The 22,440-nt window shown below is 28.9% G+C and overlaps 2 protein-coding genes across 6 annotated transcripts; both read right to left on the bottom strand.

The window, feature by feature from the left end:
* Window positions 1–1,306: 1,306 nt before the first annotated feature.
* LOC145190051 (3-hydroxyisobutyryl-CoA hydrolase, mitochondrial-like) lies at window positions 1,307–11,116 on the bottom strand. Of its 4 annotated transcripts, XR_016453108.1 has the most exons (18): window positions 10,955–11,095; window positions 8,686–8,713; window positions 8,570–8,605; window positions 8,440–8,478; window positions 7,941–8,069; window positions 7,684–7,768; window positions 7,028–7,105; window positions 6,868–6,920; window positions 6,672–6,750; window positions 6,488–6,565; window positions 6,343–6,410; window positions 6,071–6,154; window positions 5,784–5,839; window positions 5,419–5,500; window positions 2,734–2,748; window positions 2,500–2,604; window positions 2,183–2,418; window positions 1,307–1,551 (listed from the first exon to the last, which is right to left on the bottom strand). XR_016453108.1 is itself a non-coding variant. In XM_090089608.1 (17 exons), exons 1-17 carry the CDS (start codon window positions 10,966–10,968, stop codon window positions 1,399–1,401), a joined length of 1,182 nt encoding a protein of 393 aa, XP_089945734.1. In that variant the 5' UTR covers window positions 10,969–11,095; the 3' UTR covers window positions 1,307–1,398. The 4 variants fall into 4 exon arrangements, 1 of the variants encoding a protein (XP_089945734.1); XM_090089608.1 differs by lacking the exon at window positions 2,183–2,418; XR_016453110.1 differs by lacking the exons at window positions 2,183–2,418; window positions 2,734–2,748 and having other exon boundaries at window positions 5,399–5,500; window positions 6,071–6,141; window positions 10,955–11,116.
* A 104-nt stretch (window positions 11,117–11,220) lies between these two features.
* LOC149887155 (uncharacterized) lies at window positions 11,221–16,205 on the bottom strand. Of its 2 annotated transcripts, none has more exons than XM_090089611.1 (8): window positions 16,107–16,149; window positions 15,755–15,864; window positions 15,521–15,579; window positions 14,954–15,056; window positions 12,327–12,447; window positions 12,113–12,178; window positions 11,843–11,889; window positions 11,221–11,547 (listed from the first exon to the last, which is right to left on the bottom strand). In XM_090089611.1, the coding sequence occupies exons 2-8, from the start codon at window positions 15,816–15,818 to the stop codon at window positions 11,504–11,506; spliced, it is 504 nt and encodes a 167-aa protein (XP_089945737.1). In that variant the 5' UTR covers window positions 15,819–15,864; window positions 16,107–16,149; the 3' UTR covers window positions 11,221–11,503. The 2 variants fall into 2 exon arrangements, with proteins under 2 accessions (XP_089945737.1, XP_089945736.1); XM_090089610.1 differs by having other exon boundaries at window positions 11,330–11,547; window positions 16,126–16,205.
* Window positions 16,206–22,440: the final 6,235 nt, after the last annotated feature.

Raw genomic sequence — 22,440 nt, 5'->3', positions numbered from 1 at the left:
AAAAAAAAAAGAAACCTTAAAAAATTACAAGGCTAGGTTACTTCTAACCCTTAGTATTCAGTATGTGGCCTTCAACAGGTAAAAAAATATTTAATACTTTAACGATTCTGGTGGGCAAAAATATAAACTACGCTGGATCTTTGTTTGAATGAAGCTAGTTAAGTTATGTTTTAGTCTGTGAATTTGTTCAATTATTCGGTAATTAAGTTCTAATGAATTTAGTCAAAGCAGAAGAAATTATCTTTTGATATCCTCTATAAACAGCGCTGTCATTAAGGTTAAACTTTATTTGCTAAACAAAATTGCTTCACCGTTATAAAACTAACACTTTACACTAAGTTTGCTTCGAGGCGCCGAACAATTATTAGAGTGTATAAAGACTCTTCAACTTCATTTGTAACGATATACAACTGGGTTGCTGAATTTAACGTTGTCGTACAAGCTTTGAATATAACCTATACACTGGACGTCCAAAAACTGTCACAATACCCAGAAAACATTCGAAAAGTCACGATTTAAAGTGAGTAAAGCAGCTGAGGTCCTAGATATCTCAAAAAAGCTGGTAGGTTCTAATCAGCACTAAGAATTAAAGATGAAAAGCTTTAGGCAAGATGGGTGCTACATTTGCTATCAATTGATCAAAATCTTATTTGGATCAAGCAAATAAAATGGATCTCAGTGGATATTTTACAGATAAACCGAATTTGTTTTATAATGATGGAGAAGAATGATCAGAAAAGCTTTGAATAACGTGTATTAAAGTTGAGGGAGATTTTATTGATGAACAAAAAGTTATTTCATGCCAAAAATAACTTTTTTTTGTTACTACTATTCTAGAAAATTATCGGACCTCTCGTAGTTAACGAGAACGAAGTGTATTTTAATAATAATAAAAAAATAGCTTGCAGGAATAATTTTGGAACAGAAATATTTTATATTCAAACATGAGTTTGCTTTGTCTTAAATTCTAAAAGCTACGATTGATATTTTGTATTTCAGGAAGTGAAAAACCTGGTTTTTTCATATAAAAACTGTTTTTAGTCAAATCAAATTACGAAAAAAATACTAATTAATGCTATTTAAGTCAAACTGAAGATGATGGATATAACCACTCCGATAAGGTTAATTGCATTAAACTTTCTAACCTATCGAACTGCTCCGATAAAGTCGCTGTATAACGCTTCACATAAGCATATTAAAAAATATAAGCATCTTCATGTTAACAATCGTATAAATTCCGAAAGAACAAAAAAAGATGATGCCAAATGCAAGTTTTAGTGAACACCACAGGAAAAGATATCAAAGATTGGTATACTTCCAGACTATTCTTTGAAAATAGAAGTTACGCAAAAAAAAAAAAAAAAACAATTCAAATTTTCTAATTAAGAAAATCGAAGATTAAAATGTAAGTTCTCTGTCGGATGACAACGGGCTGAAGTATGAGGCAACTAAATCTTCTGTAACATCTTCAATTGAATTGTATTGCCATTTTGGAGAATTATCACGGTCTATAAGTACAGAGCGAATTCCTTCAAAGAAATCATGACCTTCCTAAAAATGAAACAAATTAATATCAGAAAAGCAAACAAAATTTGTTCCTAACGATTTAAGTTAAAATAAAATTAAAACCTCGTTCAAGAAACTTTGTGTTTTTTATTCTATATTTTCATTCTTCTTTTTATACAGTGATGAAAAAGAGATAAGACATGGTTCAATAAAATTTACAGTTAGTGTTATTTACAGTTAGTTGTTTGTACTGCCAAACTCCCACCTCTAACACACACACACAGACACACAGCTTTTTCGCTTTATGATTTACGTCATCAAGGAAGCACTAATAATACTTTGCATTAGCGTTACCAACAAAAGCGACAGGAAAAACTATGCTGATGTCAACAAAAATGAAGTTAACGTAACAAAAACGAGAAATAAAGCGACATTAGACCGCTTCCAGATTCTTAATTTTTCTGCAGAAAATTAAAAATCTACTACTGTCATGATTGGTATTCTACATGAGTAAATATACAAAATTTTTATATCGGTCATCAAGCGCTTAATTAGCGTTTATTCATATATGCTCGCTTCCGGTTGTTATTAGAAAAAAACACCCAAACATGGACAAACAAGCATGTTCACTGTACGATTACTCACTAACAAGCATGTTCACTGTACAATTACTCACTTCGTTCCTTTCTGCAAATAATCAGATAGTAATCCATCCCAAAGATGAGATTAATTTGTTAAAGAGCTCTAGGACAGTTCCACTATTGGGAAATGGCGAAATACCCAATTGATGATAAAACAATCGTTAATCTGATTGTATCCGATTAAAGACGACAGGCTCGTCGTCGTTACTTCTACGTTGAAGTAGCAGTTCACCACCAAGACAATCTCGCTCGGTCTTATTTTCTAGATCAACTAATTATCGATATAAAGCTCAGGTAAAAAGGCAAAGAACTTGGAAAAAAATTTTTCTATAAAAAAATTGTAGAGCCTTACCATAAATCTTTGAGAAATACGGTATTCCATTTTAAGAGTATCAGCCAAAGTCATTGTTGCTCCTCGTTCGAGTTGTCTCATTGCAACTTTCAATGATATTGGACTCTACGTAAGAAGGAAAATTTCGGCATAGTTATTGCAAATTTCGGCATAGTTATTGCAAATTTAGGCATAATTATTGCAAATTTAGGTATAGTTATTAGAAAGACACAAATATCAGAAAGTTTAACTTACCAATTTTTTAAGAATCTGAAAAAAAAAAGAAAGTTATTCTAATGGGATTTATAATTTACCTAACAACAAAATAAACCTAATTAGAAAAAAAAACAAGTAAAGATTATATAACAAAAGTGAAACAGATGAGCATTAAAAAAATTACAACATACTCATTAAACATAAACTTATCATCAGGACGGGAAAGCAATTACTATATTCTAATTATAACATATGGTTGTTGTAATTGGGAAATAACAATAATTAACTTTTTATGTAAGGTGATGAAATATAACAAAAATATCTAAAGGATTGAAAACGTCATCCTATAAGAATATTTATATCTTTGAAAGAGATTAAATGATAAAATAAATAACAAAATAAAAGAAATAATAATAGTAATAATAATAATAATAAATAATAATAATAATAATAATAATAATAATAATAATAATAATAATAATAATAATAATAATAATAATAATAATAATAATAATAATGATGATGATGATGATGATAATAATAATAATATAATGTTGTTAATAATAACAATAATGATGATAACAACAGCAACCAATAATAAAAGTAATGAAAATGAGAAAAACAAACAAGGGATCATAGGTTGATTTTAATTAAAAAAAAAAAAATTCTTGATTAGCATAATCAAAACGCATCTTAAAAAAACAATTTGGAAGCAAAATATTGGAGGGATACCTATAATCAATGAATAAAAAAACCATGACCAAAATTTGAGCGAAATAGAAATCGAAACTGGACCTCTTTATGGTGTTTTAAGTATTTCGTTGTAACCGGAGTGTTTAAATGTAGCAGAAACTACAATCGAAATTTGAGTGAAACCGAAACTGGCCGACACTTAAGAATGAATGTTAAGAATACCTAAACATTTTTATGTTCATCAAATTAACGCCCCAAACAATATGAGATATGCATTTTGAATGTATTTAAACGATCAGTACGTATCAGTAAGTAGTTGAATAAAAAGTAGATGTTCAGACATTTTAATAATCGGAGTTAACAATTGAAATATTTTATCTGCAGAACAAAATTTTTTCTATATTTTCTGGCAAAAAAAAAAAAGTCGGTTTCTTTCATTTGAAAGAGTGTCTCCAGCAGATGAAAACAACCTTTCAACTTCTTTAGATGTTGAAAATGGTGTAAGGAATCTCTTTGCTAAACCAAACTTTATTTTTAATGTTCTTTTCTCTTCATGTTCTTTCCAAATTTCAAAATAGCATGGAGACTTTAAGTTTTCTAGGTATTGGTTTAAAACTTCCTTTGCCTTCCTTTGGAAGTTGGACTCTTTGACCTTGCAATTTGTGACTGTGCAATCATGTTTTACATCATTGGAGAAAATTCAGTGTTCTCGATAGAAGTAGTTTTCAACAGGAATGGCTCAAATAAGGGAGTGTTGTTTGAATTTGGGATCAAGAAGTGTTGCTACTGCAAACGATCAATGGTTTCTAAGTCAGAAAAATGTGCTTCAAATGATTTTTCAAAGATTTTTTCATGCCTATCATTTCTTTATCATCTGATGGAATGTCAAATGACTTCATAATGGTTGTCACAATTGGAATTCATGCACTGATGCAAGCATCTCTTCCAGAGAGCATATTGGTGACTTCCTCAAAAATTGCAAGATGCTGATTTTTTAACAGGTTTCAATCCTGTAGAGAACTTAATGTCACTGGAAGGAAGATTGAGCAGTGTGGCAGCATTTGAAGACTTCAAATACAAAATTCTTTAAAGCATGCAATTAGTTGAATTCCAGCATGTTGAAACATTTTTGAGCCAAAACTTGTCAAAATTGTTGTTTCTCTATAAACAAGAGATTCAAATTGCATTTCAACATTTTAGAGCTTATAAAAGAAAGAGTTTGAATGAGAAGCACAAGTGTAAAGCTTTCAACATTTTTCTATTAAGCTTAACAGTCTTGAGTGAAAAAAGTTCCTTTTTTTTTATCATAAGTTAAAGTAAATGATTCAGATACATCATGTTCTTTGAAAGCTGTTTTTATATTTGCCACATTAAGCAGACTGTAATCATATGTTTTAGCTTCCACTCTTGTGCAAAATTCTTAAGCCTCTCAAAAGTTTTTGAAGCAAGATGTCTTTTATCAAACATAGAAACTGACAAGCAGAACTTGATCCACACCTGGTTGCTTAAAATGAACTGGGCCATCATGCCCAAGTACCCATGATAAAAGGCTGATCATGCTTCAAGACAGAAACTGTTTTAGCATTTTGTTCATCAAGCATATTTTTGATTGGAACCACTGGCTGTTCTAGTAAAATGTTTCCACAAATAGCCATTATTCTAATTATGTTCCATTGTAGAAGTTAACACTGGATAAATTTTGATGAAATTACTGATTTTGGTTGTTCACTAAATATTACCTTGCATTTAGAATGATTTGAGACTAAAAAAACTTGATCAACTATTTAAACATGGTTTTAATTGACATTATTACAATATTTTAATCAAAACTGATTAAGTTCCCAAAATATTAAAACACCAAAATAATCATAAAACCATCATGATTGTACACTAAGTTAAAAACAAATTATCTAAACTAAAAAAAATCTTATAATAAAAGTATTAGTTCATTACAGCAATATTTTGAATCAAAATTTCAGCATAACCCAAACAAATAAAAGGTTGCCAAAACATAAATTTTCCCCTTACTACCTCTAATTGCTTTTGAGCCCAATCAGATTCATTTTCTTGTAAACGCAAAAATACTTCCTCTAAACTGGATGCAGAGAAAACACTAAAAAAAATTTAACAAGAAATTTAAATGTGAAGAAAGTCAAGCAAAATTAAATAATCTAGACATTACATAAATACAGGAAAAGTAGAATTTATAATCGATTTCATGATAATTCAAAACAACTTTTAGTATTTAAGTGTTGATCATTTCATAAATTCAAAGTATTAAGATCAAAAATCAAAAACTTTGTAAAAAAAAACAAAAAAAAAAAACTTAATATTAAAAAGCATGATGCACCCTGTTTAATGCAATTTATTTAAGTACAGAATTTAAAAGAACTTACTTATTAATTGTATCTAAATGTTGTTTTAATGAAAAGTGAGTTTGGTAACCATCAGACTGATTGAAAGAAAATTATAAAAAACCATAAACAAAATGATAAACAAAAGAAAAATTTTAAGAAGAGAAACAACATAAATATTTAGAAAATATTTACAGAAAATATCTATAGAAAATAATTATAGAAAATATTTTTAGAAAATAATTTTAGAAAATGTTTTTAGAAAATATTTATAGAAAATATTTATAAAAATTTTTAAAAGTAAAGGTTATTCTATGAAAACAGTTTACCTTCTTGTGAAATGAATTTAAAAGATCTTCTAATTCATTTTTTGGTTTTTTTAATTTTAATATTTCTTCTTCTAAATATGGAATCTAAAATTATATTTTGAAACAACAACAAAAAAAACTCAAACATTTAATCTTATTTTAACTTACAACTAAGTTTTCTGAAAAGCAGAAGCTTAAATTTGTGCACATAAATTGATCTTTAAATCATATAGTGATAATCATTTATTTTTATTTGCTACATAAATATCTGTTGTAAGTAACTAAAGACATACTTTATGTGATCTTACAAAATGAGTGGCTACACCAGCAAAATATACATCTTGTCCTTTTAAACGATGTCCTAGAAAAGTCAATGAAAAAATAGTCTTTAATAGTCTAGAACAACTTATAATAAATTTATTAAGTGGTTTTACTCACCAGTAAGAGCTAAAAAAAGGCCAAGCTTCCCTTTTAATCTTGACAAGAAATAACCACCACCAACATCAGGAAATAAACCTAGAACATTAAAACTCACTTTACATAGTAATAGAAAAATAATAGAAAACAAATTATTACAACTGTTAAAACCTACAAAGTAATATAAAAAAAAAACTATTGAGACCTATAGCAGTTTCAGGCATAGCAAACAATGTGTTTTCAGAAGCTACACGATACTTTCCATGAACCGATAGACCAACACCCTATAGACAAACAATTTTAATTTTAAATCAACAATCACCTCATTACTGAATCTTCAATTTAAAAAAGTAGACAATTCTTTACTAACTTTATACAAAAATTAATCTATTCATACTTACTCCACCCATTGTAATTCCATTGATGAGTGCCACATAAGGTGTTTTAAGACTTCCTGGAATGTGATTTAAAAATTGTTTGAATATTCAAAGTAAAATACTTTTTTATACAACTTTTCTTCAGGCTTAAAAGCAAGTGACAAGAAAAAAGAAAAATTTAAACCTATTTCCAAGTTTAATCTGTATTCTTCCCTGAAAAAGACTTGAGATAACTCACATCTTGGACCACCTTCAGCAATTGCTGAAAAAATATTAAGTAAATAGTGTTATTGTAGTTGATAAATTAATATGCAACAAATATGATTATTTTAGCTTAGAATTTGTTCAAGCAGAATTAATATAACATTATTTGGCAAAAACACAAAACTCTAAAATTAAAACTCTAAAATTAAAACATTAAAATTTTTTTCAAGGATTTGTTGATACATAGAAAACTGAGAAATTTAAACAAAAGTAAATCATTAGATAAATTACAGCCAAAGAATGCTCACAAACTTTAAGCTTTGTTGAACCAATTTGTAGTTTGGGTGACTATCTTAGTTATAAGTAACTCATGTCTGATTTCTCTGTTATTAAACTGATTAACTAGAGTAATTAAATTCTAAATATTGTATTTAACTTTTATAAAAACAACAATTTTCAAAAAAGTATTAATTACTTTTATTATTTAGGGGTAGTTTAACAGTTACATAATATTTAAATGTTAATATACATTTCAATATTAACGTGTAATACTTAAATACAAACATTAAAAAAAATAATTGTAAATTGCATTGAAAAACACTTGACTATTTTTTTTTAAATGTAAAAAAAAAAAACCTCTAACATCTCCTCCAGCACAAAATGCTTTGTGACCAGCACCTTTTATAACAATTACTTCAATTAATGGATCTTTCTCCCACTCCTAAAAAAAGACACACTCATAAAGATACATAAAAAAAAGCCATTTCATAATCAACTGAAAATAATTGACATTATTAAATGCTACTCCATTTAAACTTAAATATTTCAATTCACTTAGAATGTTCCTTTTATTAACACTAAACGAGTAATAAACTGAAGCAACTTGAAAATACCTGAATGACTGGATGTATGGTGCGCACCATGTTTAAGTTTAGAGCATTTAAAGCTTTTGGTCTGTTCAAAATAATCAAGCCAGTGCGGTTGTGAACTTCAAATAAAACTTCGTCATCTGAAGTAGCAGACTAAATAAAATTTCATTATTGGAAATTTCAATAGAAAAATAACAAAGAGAAATAATTGTATGTAACTAGCGAAGAGAAATAATTGTACACAAATAGTTTTAATGAATGTAATGAATTATGAATATACTTTGTTGTAACTTTTTATAAAAAAATAAAGTGGGAAAAAACTTTGTATTTTTTGTTTTAATAAGGATTTTGATTTACTACTTATTATTATTTTTTTTGTTACTTACCATATTTTTTGTTACTTACCATATTTTTATTACTTATTATTTTTTTTCTTTTTATTACTTACCATATTTTTATTACTTACCATATTTTTTGTTACTTACCATATTTTTTATTACTTACCATATTTTTTGTTACTTACCATATTTTTTGTTACTGAAAACATTCTGAATGATAATCTCTAAATGAAAAACTTAATTTCTAAACAAAATGCTTTCCCAAAAAAAAAAAAAAGAAAATTAAACAGAAATAATTTAAAAGAATATCATTACATGCTTGGAATATCCCATTGATTTAAATGCTGACGTCTATTATTATAAAAAAAATAAAAATTAGTAGAAATAAATGTTTCTATATAACACTACTTAAAAATTCTCTAAAAACTTACACAGCAGTGTTTCCATATTTGATAATTTCTAAGAGAAACAAGCAGAAGCAATTAAGTAATTTAAACAATTAAAATAATTAAAGATCAAGTAAAAAGACAAAAAAAAAAAAAAAAAAAAAAAAAAAAAGAATTTCATTGCAGAATATTTTAAAGAATAATCCAAACATTTTTTTTGAAATCTGGATCTCATTTTTGTTTTAATGATTTTAGTTAAAGTTGATTTGAACGATAATTCTCTCTTTACTATCAATATTTTACAGAACTTGTTCACTTGATTTATACAACGCAGAACAGATCATATATAAGCAAATAAAAATAGTAGAATGCTTAACTAGAGTTGTAAAACTAAATCTCTCTCTCTCTATATATATATAGTAAGGTGGTTCTGGAAATTAAAATTTCTAAAGATGATTATTCCCACTAAGTATCTTGATCCGATACATATAGAAATAATTCTGAGCAAATATGAGCTCATTTGAACAATATTTAAAAGAAGCTCCATGACATTGTAGATTTCATAGCTTTTATCATTTATTAGTCTCAATTACATAATTTTCTTTGTGCGCAGACTGCAGATGTGTTTACTCTTTGGCAGACATTTTTAATATAATATTTATTTCTCTAACATTCAAATTTTTAATATTTTAGAATAAAATTTAGAGATATGGCTAAATGCTCAATAAAAATTACAAGTTAAACCTCAATTTGGTCAATAGGTTATGAAGAAGTTGAAATAACTGGAAGCAAACTTCCTTCAAATAAACAGTTTTTAAGTGTTGTTTTTTTTCTTCACCACCACAAGACTTTGAAAAAAACTATTCATAAAAGTGCAAAAGCTATTTTCCAAATGGTAGCAATATTTTAGAATAAAGCTCACACCCATATGCAACCAGAATATTGTGCCATATCAAAATTGGAAAAATTGCATGAAAAGAAGGTTAATTTGAAGAAAAATGTTAACAGAAAGACTGAAACTCAGAATGAGACAGAGTTTGTTGATGATCTTGATAATCATGAATGAGACAGTTGTTCAAAGTCATGAATGAGACAGTTGTTCTTGAAACATCAACTAGTGATAAAAAAGGTGGAGCTTCTTGCAGTGAAAGTGAAAATTTTTCTAGCAAAATTGGAAAAACTATTTTGAAGAAACAATCAAGATCATACAGGCAATTGAGACTGACAATAAGTATTGTGAAACCAAGTCTAACAGCAGAATTGGACAAGACAAACTTAAGCAACAGGAAGGCAACTTATTTATAAGCTACTGCAGCTGTAGTTGAGTTAAAAATCAGTTGCTCTTCAATCCACAGAGAGCAAGAAGAATATTGGAAAGAAACTGCCAAGAAATTAAAAGAAATATTTAAGCAAACTTCTTCATCTACACTAGTTGTGCACTGGGATGGTAAACTACTTCCTGATCTGACTGGTAAAGATTTGGTTGACCATCTACCCATCATGTTATCTGGAAAGATAATCCTGCCATTTTCAAAGCAGCCAGCAGTAAATTTGCTGGCCATTTGTGGTATATCAGTGAAGAGCTCGTGGCTTTAGCATTTTTGATTCAGCAGTGAACACAAAGTCTAAAAGAGCCATGGTGGAAGCTTTACATGACTGACCAGGCCAAGATGAAAATTTTGTAACAAAGTACTCCAATTTATTTTTTCGATCATCTGAAAATCTCAACTGAATTTCTTAAAACCAATCCAAAAATATAGGAGCTCAGCAATGATTAAAAAAACTGCATCAGAAATTGTTCATCATCTAAAAGTTGTAAATGACAACGCAGAAAGGGGAGTTGCTTTTATTGAAGAGTACAATTCTATAATCATAAAAAATAAAATCAAAAACAATATCTCCTTCAAAAAGTGCATGACCATGGATGCAAGTTCTCGGAATGCAAGAAAGAACTGTTTTTTTATTTTTTTTTAAAAAAATTGGTAAATCTATTTTTTCAAGATAGATTTACCAATTTTTCACTTTTATGAATATGTAATTATTGATACATGATACATTTTTAATTTTTCACTTTTATGAATATGTAATTATTGATACATGATAAGTTTTTAATTTTTTACTCTTTTAATCCTATTTAAAATATAGTCTTGGATTCATATTAAAGAATTAAATGTTATAAAACTTTTATTTGGAAAGAATTTCAAAAATACATCATACAAATAACACACACACACAAGCACACACACACGCAAACACACACACACACACACACACACACACACACACACACATGAACTAATTTAAAATCACTCACACTAAACAACACATTCTTCAATTTCTTTTGTAAGCCAGGTTTCTTTTTCTTTTAAAAACAAGACATTAAGTTTGATATAAAAACAAGAAATGATCAAATTTATCACTTATGCATAAATGAACCAAAGTAGTATTTCTAAGAAACTTCGAGATATTTTTATCTAAGTATTTATATAATAAAAGCCTACACTGAATCAATTGCAATAACACTTTTGCAGTTAAATTATCTGCTAAGCTAGAAAAACACACAAAATAAAATTTACCATGTTTTTATGATGCATTTTTAAAAATACAGATGCATACAGTTATTAAAAAATTACAAGACTAATGCAAATAATGTAAATACAGATATCATAATGATGCCTATTGAAAAAGTAAAACCTTCACAAACTTGAATAGCTGAACAGATTTTTTTTACTTAAAACAGGCTTTTCTGTAATAGTGAGATTATAATAAAAACAGAGTTTATACATGCAAAGATCAAGAAAGAAACAAGAAAACATTTAAAAATTATAAAATGTAAATATGACAGAAAAAAAAAACAAAATCTTCATGCAAAACGCTCGTATCTGGCTGTTTGCTTGTCTTTTAAACCTACAAAACCAACAAATGAAATTTTTCTAGTCTATTTATGACTTAAAATATCTTATTGTAAGAAATTATGAGTGATTTTTCCTCATTTAAAAATAAAATAAAATTTTTAAAGTAAAAAAAACAACCAAAAAGATCATTGTAAAAACTGACGTTCTTAAAAAATAACAAAATTTTTTACAAATACTTAAATATTAAAAATCTAGACTAAATATACAAAATACTTCAAATAAAAAACTGTTTAAAAAATTAATGTTTTAAACCATGTGCATTCTGAAAGACTTAAGTATTCACAAACCGTATTTAAGTCGGATTTGATCATGTTTGGTTTTCATTTCACTCTCCCTGGAACAAAATATAAGACTTAAATAACAACATAATTTAATAGTGTAAATTAGAGTTTATGTTAGATTTAACCATTAAATTTTCAAATTATTAGGATGATGGAACTAAATAAACGTTCTAATTTATTTCTCAAATCCTAAAAATTTCATATCATTATTTCTAAAACTGCTGAGAAGAAGAGCTTAGAAAAAAATAATCTAAATTAGTTACATAAACAAGTTACCTTTCAGCATGTCTTGCCTGTCTCTCTTCTTTTTGTTTTTGATTACGAGCATCTTCTTTTGCCCATCTAAAAAGATTGACACATTTTTGGTAAAAATATGCTGAGTGATATGATATGCCATGTGCAATCCATAGAACCAAAAAGAGTAAAAAATTAAAGAAAGGAAGTTATACAATTTAGGATAAAAAATTGTTTAGATAAAGAAAATATTTACTGTTTTAAGTTTCTTGACCGACAGCAGTTGCGACAACAACAACAATAAATAACAGCAATCACAATCAAAACAAAAACAGCAGCAGACACAAAGAAAATTATTATCAAAGCTGTGCCATTTACTAAAAAAATATACAATAATTTTTATTTAGTGTGATATTGCTACTAAATAAAATACAAGCAAATTTTCACATGAAAGACTTGAAAACAATCTTAAGAAAATAAACCAGATAGCTTCTGTTATAACAAAAGATAGAACTAGTAAAGAAGGAAGAGCAACACTTGCCACTAGTGGTAAACATATTAGTACTACACTCAAGAACATAATTGACACAGTCAATATTTGAATTGAGTAACACAAAAATACTTAAGTGAGTATTTGATAAAAAGGAAGTTTGTCCCCATAATTACTTGTTTATTTCAAACTCTGGTGAAATAATTTAAAACAAAAGAAGGAAGTATATGTGAGAGCATCATTTATTATAGCTCTGGTGCTAGATGTACTTGAGACAAATCATTGTTAAAATACTCCATATCAAGCTTGGCTAGGATAAGAAAAGCTTTCATTGTGTGGCAAGCATCAAACTCTTATGTATCTAATTATGTGTGGCATGTCTCCAAATTTCATCGCAACTCATCCTTGCTATATTTGTACATGGAATAGAATTGATGTTTTTTAAAAAAATTGCTCTGAATTAGGAACACTAAAGTCACTAGGATTTAACAATAAAAAGTCAAATGGGTAAAAAAAAACCCCTAAAGCTAAAGAATATTTTAACTGTGTAGATGAAGTTTTTCTATTTGAAGATGATAATAATCAAGTTGCAAACCATCTTTTTCACTCTAATTGACATCTAATAAAAGGTGCAACAAATTATATCTTTAAAACAATGGAAAAAACACCTTATCTAGAAATATTAAAAACAATTTAAGAATTGTAAAATCAGTTAGCAATAGATCATTTAGTGGTAACGGCTGCAAAAAATATTAAAAAATCAGGTAAAATACTATGATTTGTTTCAAGACCAATTAAAACCATTAGGCTGAAGTATTTAGGCTTTTGGATAATCTTGCTAAGACATGTTTTTTTTTTTTATAAGCATATGAAATTTTTGAAACAGGCTCGGGTATGCTTAAGCAAAAAGTTAAAAGAGGCTCAAAAGTATGCTTAAGCTTAAGCATATTTCTAATAAAATATGCTTATTTCAATACTTTCTTAAAGTGTGCGCATTACTAAAGGTTAATGGGTATAAGAAAAATAAAAAGTTGACTTATGCTCTGTATTTGTTTTGGTTTTAATGTAGCTGAATTAATGTTATAGTATAATAACAAAAAATAAAACATATATACTATATACAAATGTTATCAATGAAATCAAAGATATGAACTTCGCATTCCTTCTCGTCCGAACCAATAAAGGTGTCATCTGGAAGAATTTTGTTGGCACTTTCATTTATAGCATCATCTACCTCCACCGGTTGAATATCACCCTGATTTCCTATGGGTTGATCACTGCCAGGATCTGTAATGGATGGTGGCAGCACTTTTTAACTATCAAGGCCCTCTGGTTTAACAAGGGAATCTTCTGAGCCATCAGAAGTCATTAAACACCCAGTAATTGTCCAACATTTCTTCCTTTGCTTGTCATACATTAAAGTGTTTAAAGCTTTCCATGCTTCCCCTGCCCAATGTGTAATCAAAATTCGTCTCTCTTTTGCAGTGTATTACTGAACCATCTATCAAAATGATTATCTCTATCGAGCCATTTTTGATGTTCAATCGCAATAAGTCTTTTCAGAGTGGCAGCATATCCTGCGTCAACTAGTTGCCAAAGGTCAGTGGCACTTGGTAGACCGTACCATAGAAGTTCTTTAGCAGCAACCACAGCATCTTTAAAATTCTCCTGCATCTGTCCCTTCAAATTGTCCAGCAAAAGAACAAATTTATCAAGCTTTTGTTCTTTTACAAATAATAAATTTAGAAATATATATATTTAAAATTTTTAAGTAAATGAAATACAAATTTTTAAAATAGTTTATGGAGGCTCACGAATATGCTTACATATGCTTATTTTTTTTCCAAATCTGAGCCTCCATATACTTATAAGTGTTATGCTTATAAAAAAAAAAAAACATGTACTTTTTTTAGGCAAAAACTAAAGCCAATTTTTGAACAAGACTAGGAGTTATTTAACCCTGTAGCTGTAACCTGAGAGTTTACCACATCAGCTGTAAAGTGGAGTGTTCCTATACTCCCACAAGCTTTGAGACTAAACTTTGGGCAATAAAACTAAAATTTGGACAAGAAAGCTTGAATAGATTTCTAAAAATTATGTAACTAAATCAAAGTGGTATAAAACCTCTACAAAACAAATTCAATGACTATAAAAAACAATGGTCCTCATAATAATATCAATTATTCAAAACATCAACTATTTATTACTAAAAGACAGTAAAATTATATAAAACCTTTGAGAAATATATTTTTTTGAAATGATAGGATTTAAAGCAAAATAAATTGTTGAGTTGCTTTAAATGTCAAATACTTCTTTCACACCAAAATTGAAGGAACTTACAAATGTTTATTTCCTGGTAATTGATACAAACTGGTTCATAAGGAATGACTTACTGGCACAAACATTGAAGCTATTCCATGTACCATCACATTGGCTAGATGATGGCTTTAAGCCACCTCTTTCAGCACAAATTTTGGACTCAACACACCAATAGCACTAAAAAGAATAGACCAGATTTAAACTTAATTTAGATTTGGTTACCAACTGCAAAGAAATATGGACTGCTATTTAACAATACTAGTAATTAAGTAACTACATTCCATTAAATTAAGTTTAATAAAATATTACTGTACGCATCCTTAAAATTCACACTTCAAAAGTCCTTTATATGTACTGACATGAAACTTTGAAATCAAAGTTTCATGTCAGTACATATAAAGGACTTTTCTTGTATTAAAAAAAGCCCTTTATATGTACTGACATGAAAGTTTGATTTCAAAGTTTCATGTCAGTATATATGAAGCATTTATCAATACAAGAAATTATTCAGATAACTTTTTGGCTAAATAAAAAATGTATTATGCAACAGCTAACAAAATTGATTAAATAAATAACTTTTTATTTCTACCAACTTATCAGTCCATTTTTTATTACAATCATTACAGATGAGTATTACTCACATTTATATCAGATACACAGTCTGAGCATGATGTGTTACTGTTTTGGGAACAAAGTGAACCTAAAACAATAAATGGATAAATGATTATTACTACCATATATATATATATATATATATATATATATATATATATATATATATATATATATATATATATATATATATATATATATATATATATATATATATATATATATATATATATATATAAAATAAATTATAAAATATAGCTAACCTGCAAGAGTTGTAGAGAAAAATGAAGAAAGAATCAAAATGAGTCTCAAGAACATTGTAAACATGAACCATATAGTGTGCAAATTTAGTAAAAGTTTGACACTAAGTGATCTAAAATTAACAATAAAATTTTATGTATGTATGTATGTATGTATGTATGTATGTATGTATGTATGTATGTATGTATGTATGTATGTATGTATGTATGTATGTATGTATGTATGTATGTATGTATGTATGTATGTATGTATGTATGTATGTATGTATGTATGTATGTATGTATGTATGTATGTATGTATGTATGTATGTATGTATGTATGTATGTATTTATCCCCTAATACAACTTTTCTCACTTTAAGTTAATGCCCTTACGTCCGTTACAGATCTGATATCATAGTTACGTCAGGACTGAAGCTATTGCATAACGGTTATTCATCACGGAATACAATTCTTTGTTTTAAACTCTGGAATTCACTATGTGAACTGCATTATACTGCATACTAATTATAACATATAACAATATTTTATTTTATAATGCGGTAAAGTGAAGGAAATACAAAAAACAAGTATTCTTCGACAATACGAGATTTTTTTCGTTACCACACATGGCCTATTATATGATAGGTATTCAATACACACAACTGCAGGCGAAAACTGTTTCGGGAATATTTAATAAGATGACATAATTTGGTTATAAAGTTACGATATTGACAATTACATTAAGTTAAGTAAAATTTTGTTCTTTTACTCTAAAAGTTTATACAAAATATATTATATTTGTTAATTATCATTTTTAAATATATATTATTCATTTAGCTTCGGCATTTTCAAATAAAATTGAGTACTTTTTTGTAAAATACTTTTTATTTTCATTCAGAGAAAAATTACATTAAAAGTGTAAAATAATTCTGCTATGCTATTTAAATGCCATGTGATCGAACGGAAAGATAACTATGACAAAGAAGATAATGTTAAAATATTTTTGATTGCTTAACAGGTTTGGTAAACCTTTGGAAAGAATGCAACCATCGAGTCAATGGAATTCCCAGAAAAAATATTCCTTATACTACAAATAACTTTTATTTGCAAAATCAAATAAATGTCCAGCTGATTATAAAAGTTATCAAGTTCACAGTAAACTCTGTCCATTAAATCACCAACTATTTTCCACTGTGTATTTCCAGGTCAGAACTCTATCATCTAAAACCTCCTAGAACAACAATAAAATCATTTCTATCTACATCTAATGTGAAATCGAATGAATTTGCAGCACAACTGGACATGTTACTGCCTCCATTTCAACAGTGCAGCATCTAAAAATCAGACATTTTGAGAAAAACGTCTTTAAAGTTTTAATTCCATAGAATATGCCTTCCAAATGAAGAACCATTGTAAAATATATGTTTTGATAAGTTGAAGTGTTGTACTAGAAAGATCATCCCATCATTTTGTAGAATAACTGCACACCTGAAAATCTGACTTCCTGAACAAATATTTTACAAATGAGAAAAATTTATTTCAGAAATCAATTTCCATTAAATCAATGTCACCATTTTAATTGAGAAACTTTACATAAAGCCAGAACAAATCAAGGTAGTATTTACATAAAGCCAGAACAAATCAAGGTTAGCATTTGGGAAAAACAGGAAATCGTCTTTAACATTTTACAACCACTTTAACTTTAACATTTTGCAACCATGGCAACCATTTTGTTGTAAACTTTATGATTTACTCATTATTTGGAGGAAAGTAATTTTTGTACAAAACAATGCCAGTGTATCATTTAAGCACTGACTTTCATTATGAACAGGTTGTCAAGAAGTTAAATTTAATCATACATGCAATGGCAATATAGTTTTCATTCTGTGTAAAATTAGAATACTCACAACTGGCAATATTTTTTATTCTACATATATTTATAGAAATTACCCTGGTTACAATGTGTGACTCATTGCTACATATTTTTCCATTATATCTTCAGTTTGTTGAACAAGTCCGATTAGTATAAGAATGATAAGAGCCAGGGGTGGGCTGCCAAATTTTGAACAACCGGTTCCCTATTATTTCAAAAAAAAAAACGGTAAATGCGTACAAGCTTTAAGCGATATCTGCTTCCTCTAAGCATATTTTAGACAAATAAAACAATAATTAAATATTATTGAATTGGAATTCCAAATTACGAAAAGATTTATTTTCAAATTCCGAATTCCGATTTTTTTTATTTTCAATAAAACTTGCATTCCTATAATCTGTAGAAAACAAACAAATTATAAAAATAATAAAGTTGTAACAAGTAACAAAGGAAATAATAAAGCGGGCGATACCATGTGTAGTGTGCCAAAGCTTTACAACTTGTGACTCACTCACAAGCAAGAACCAAGCACTTCGTATTTTACGTATGCACATGATGTGTTTATTGTGTTGCGCACATAATATGTTTGCGAGTGTGTGGCACATTAGCGCGATGTGCATATTTTGCATAAACATACTATTAAAATGGCTTATTTTTGGAGTTTCAAAAATTTAACAACCGGCTCGCACGAGCGGGACCGAGCCGGCTCCAGCCCACCCCTGATGAGAGCGGAATATTATGATTTAATGTGTGTAACAGAGATTCCATGGAAAATTGTTAATATATTTTTAAACAATTAATGCAAGCTTTACATACCTTGGATAACAAAAGATCTTGGTTTAAAAGTGCTAAAACTCTCACAAATATGATTGTTTAAACCCCTGGGTTTTTACAAAAAGTCTGTAAAAAGAGTTAATAAAGCTGACTAAGGAAAAATGTATAAATAAACTGTTGTTATTTTTTTAAATTTTAGCTGTCCATTTTTGCCCCCTTTTTTAAAGTATTCAATTTTATTTAGGAATTTTTTTTACCTACTAAATTCTGCCAAGTTTCAAAAAGTTGAATAGTACTCTCTGAAGGTTGCTCCAAATCCACAAATATTTACACTTCATTGATAGATATTTATACTTCATTGATAGATATTTATACTTCATTGATAGATTCTGATGGAACACAAACTTTTCATTTCATATTGAATTGCATTGCGTTAATTTGTGAATAGCATTCACGATCTGGAGCACTTTGGCTTGTGGATTTGTAATTGAACAAGTCAAACTCGTGCTACAAGTCAAATTGTGCTAATCAACCAAGAACAAGTCAAATTGTGCTAATCAACCAAGGAGAATTATTTTGAAAAAAAAATTTTTTTTAAAGTACAATATCCCACCAAGATTACCCAGCAAACATTTAGTCTAAAAAAGACGTCTTAAATATGTCTTTTAGACGTATTAGACGGTTTTTATACATCTAAAAGACGTCTTTTTTAGACTCGATGTTTGCTGGGTACATACAGCTCTTGAACATTATATATAGCTCTTTGAACATGGCACAGACTTAATAGAGTAGTGTCTTATCAATCGGTTTGCATACTTGGCTTGATGGGATGTCTAATTTATTTCATAAGCAAATGGACGCAAGTGACCCAATCATTTTTGAGATTTTAATTAAAAGTATAAAAACTGCTGTCAACGAAAAAGCTTCCGCCAGAAACTATTGCTCTACTCCAATCCCCTAATATGTCAATTGAGGAAGTCTTGAATAAATTCTTGTGAACAAAAAAACTTTTTCTAATGAAAAAATTTTGTGATTAATAAATCTGTGCTGTGCAGTTATATGAAAAAATTGAAATGTACATTCTTCACTCGATTATTTAAATCTATGACAAAAAATAATCAGTGGGTTGTATAAATATAGAGTCAGTAGTTTTTTTATGCAAAATTTTTGTTTTTTTCAAAATAATCTTTGAAACCAACAAATTAATTCGATTAAAAGCGTATTACATGTGTTAATTAATTGATTCTCTATCGAATGGTATATAATTCGAACTCGTTAGGTTAACCAGTCTTGAGTAATTACTAATTCAGTTAGAACATACCTGTATTTCTAATCTTGCAAAAATATAGAGTCAACTAAGATTTAACAACTTAAGATAAAATATCTCATTGAAATGTTATCCGAGCGATCTAAAATTTGGTGGTTGATTTCTTTCGAACTATATAAACGTTCTTGCGAAAATAAAATTAAGTTATCATTTTTATATCTTGAGTTAATCGCATTGGTAATCATTTGGTAAAGTAAAAAGACAAAAATGGGCAGAAAAGCTGTTTCAGACAACGCACGATGGCAAGTTGTAGGTCTGCTAAAAGATAAAACAAAAAACCAACGAGAAATAGCTCGAATGTGTAATTTTTCGCTTAAGTATGTACAAAGAACAATGAAAAACCACGAGCTACATAACGATGTCAAAGATTTACCAAGGCTTAGTAGGCCTTTAAAATTAACTTCAAGAAACAAAGTTATCTCTATCGAAAGGTTAGACAAGATTTGTTTAACTAAAATTTCTTACCGCGAACTTGCTGAAGGGTTCACAAATACGCCTGGTAACGTTAGAGTTAGTAGATGGACTGTACGAAGATGCCTAAATAAGAAAGGCTTAGATTACTATGTCGCTGCTCGAAAACCACTTTTGCGTGTCTCAGATCACCTAAAAAAGGTTAAAGTGGTGTAGAGAAAGACATCACTGGTCTGTAGAAGACTAATCATCAAGAGTCAAGATTAATCATCAAGAGGCTGGCTGGTGAAAAGTTCAAAGAGCGTTTTTGTGTACCAAGGATACGAGGCGGAGGAGGATCAGTTGGAATATGGGGATGCTTATCCCATTAAGGAACAGGGTCATACAACATTTACAACGGCAGAATTAACCAGTGCAGCTACAGAGACCCTCAAAAGTAAACTTTTGCCAACAGCCAGAGCTTTTTACGGAAGACGATAACAATTGATTTTTCAGCACGATGGCGCAACGGCTCACACTGCAATCTTGGTTAAAGAGTGGCTTGATCGGAAAAACATTACGGTCATGCCTTGGCCAGCTCGTTCTCCAGATCTCAATCCCATCGAGAACATTTGAGCTTGGATAAACAAGAGATTGGTCAAAGAGAGCATAGCCAGTGTTGCGCAGTTACAGCAGGCCTTAGAAAAGCTTTGGAATAAATTTCCAAGAGAATTATGCATCCAACTAGTTGAGTCTATGCCTAGACGTGTTCGTGCATATGTGAAAGATCGTGGTGCGCATACAAAGTACTAAAGTACACCCTGACTATATTTTTGCTCTGTTTTTTGTTTGTTTTTTTTTAACAGTTGTATATATTTCTCATAAAAAAGTTTCTTAAATTTTTTTTTTGAAAATATTTTTTTTCTTATTTTGTTTATAAAACTACTGTTTATAAAATTTAAAACAATTTAAATTATTAACTTTCTTGTTTGCTTTAAATTTGAAAGAAACATAAAAAAAATCATATTAAAAATCAACTGACTCTATATTTTTGCAACTCACTGTAGTTTAGGAAAAGTTGAAATTACTTTCGTTACTAAATATTATTCTTCATGTTTTTTGTATCAAAAAAAACAAAATTATTTTCTGGTAATAGATATTACCAATTTTCGAGCAATACCTATTGCCAGAAAAATGCCAGTTAATTACCTATTTTTGCATTTGGTGCTCTGGGGAATACAACTTTTGCTGTCTAAGATATCAGACCATTTTTAGAGAACTTTGGGTTTGCAGATTTCAAAAATGAAATCAGATTTATATATATATATATATATATATATATATATATATATATATATATATATATATATATATATATATATATATATATATATATATATATATACAGTTACTATATACTTGAAAGGTAATATCTACCAAATTCAGTCACTCATGTCGCTGAGGCCACGCTTTTCGAATTCCCTGCGATGAATTGTTGGCTGACATTCACGATGTATACTTCAACAATAGTCTGTCATCATGTGTATCCCATCGTCCACGGTACATTTCTTCCATCACCTTTACTTCTTGGTGAAATCTCTCACCCTGCTCATCGCTAACATCACCGAGGCAAGTTGGAAACTAATCCAAGTGACTGTAAAGATAATGAACTTTGATGCTCACACTGCAACCAAGAGCAACCAAGAGCAAAAAAGGGCGTGAGCATATTCTTCATGAGTTCCATGTAGTTAGGCGCCTTATCGTTCCCAAGGAAATTACTGATAACCAAACTAAATGAGGACCAAGCAGCTGAATTTATCTCCTTGGAATCCTCAAATTGTTGCTCCTTATGAATTTCTTGGATTTCTAATCCATCAAATACATCTGCTTTTAGCCTCTCCATAGTTAGCAACGGGAACTTTTTGATATGTGCCTGAAACAGGCATCATTTTTATTTAACGCGTAAACGAATTATTTTATCAAACTTAATTTAATGTATAGTAGTAGTATTATCTAACTGTCTTCTTATCTAGTATTGATGTTTATATCGACTGTTCTGAAGACATATAAAACACTAGAATTCGGTATATTGCATTCCAGACCAAGAAGAAAATTAACCATCTTCATTCCGATTGAATCCCCAATTGCTATTAACCTGTATTTGTTGCCATTGTGTAGAAGCACACACTTGAGGCTGCGTTTTGAATTATCTGTAAATAACCGCCAGCCACAAGGCGTGTATTCAAGTACACCAAGTTTTAACAACTATCCCCTAATTTTTTACAAAAGACGAATTCGTTCTCTTCTGTGAAATAAATAAGAAAATCCTTTTCTCATTTGAGAT

This window comes from Hydra viridissima, unplaced genomic scaffold (assembly GCF_058129835.1).
Source record: "Hydra viridissima isolate aposymbiotic clone 2 unplaced genomic scaffold, HvirCarnegie_v1 scaffold_6, whole genome shotgun sequence".
Lineage (NCBI taxonomy): Eukaryota > Metazoa > Cnidaria > Hydrozoa > Anthoathecata > Hydridae > Hydra > Hydra viridissima.
This window is presented reverse-complemented; position numbering and strand designations above follow the sequence as displayed.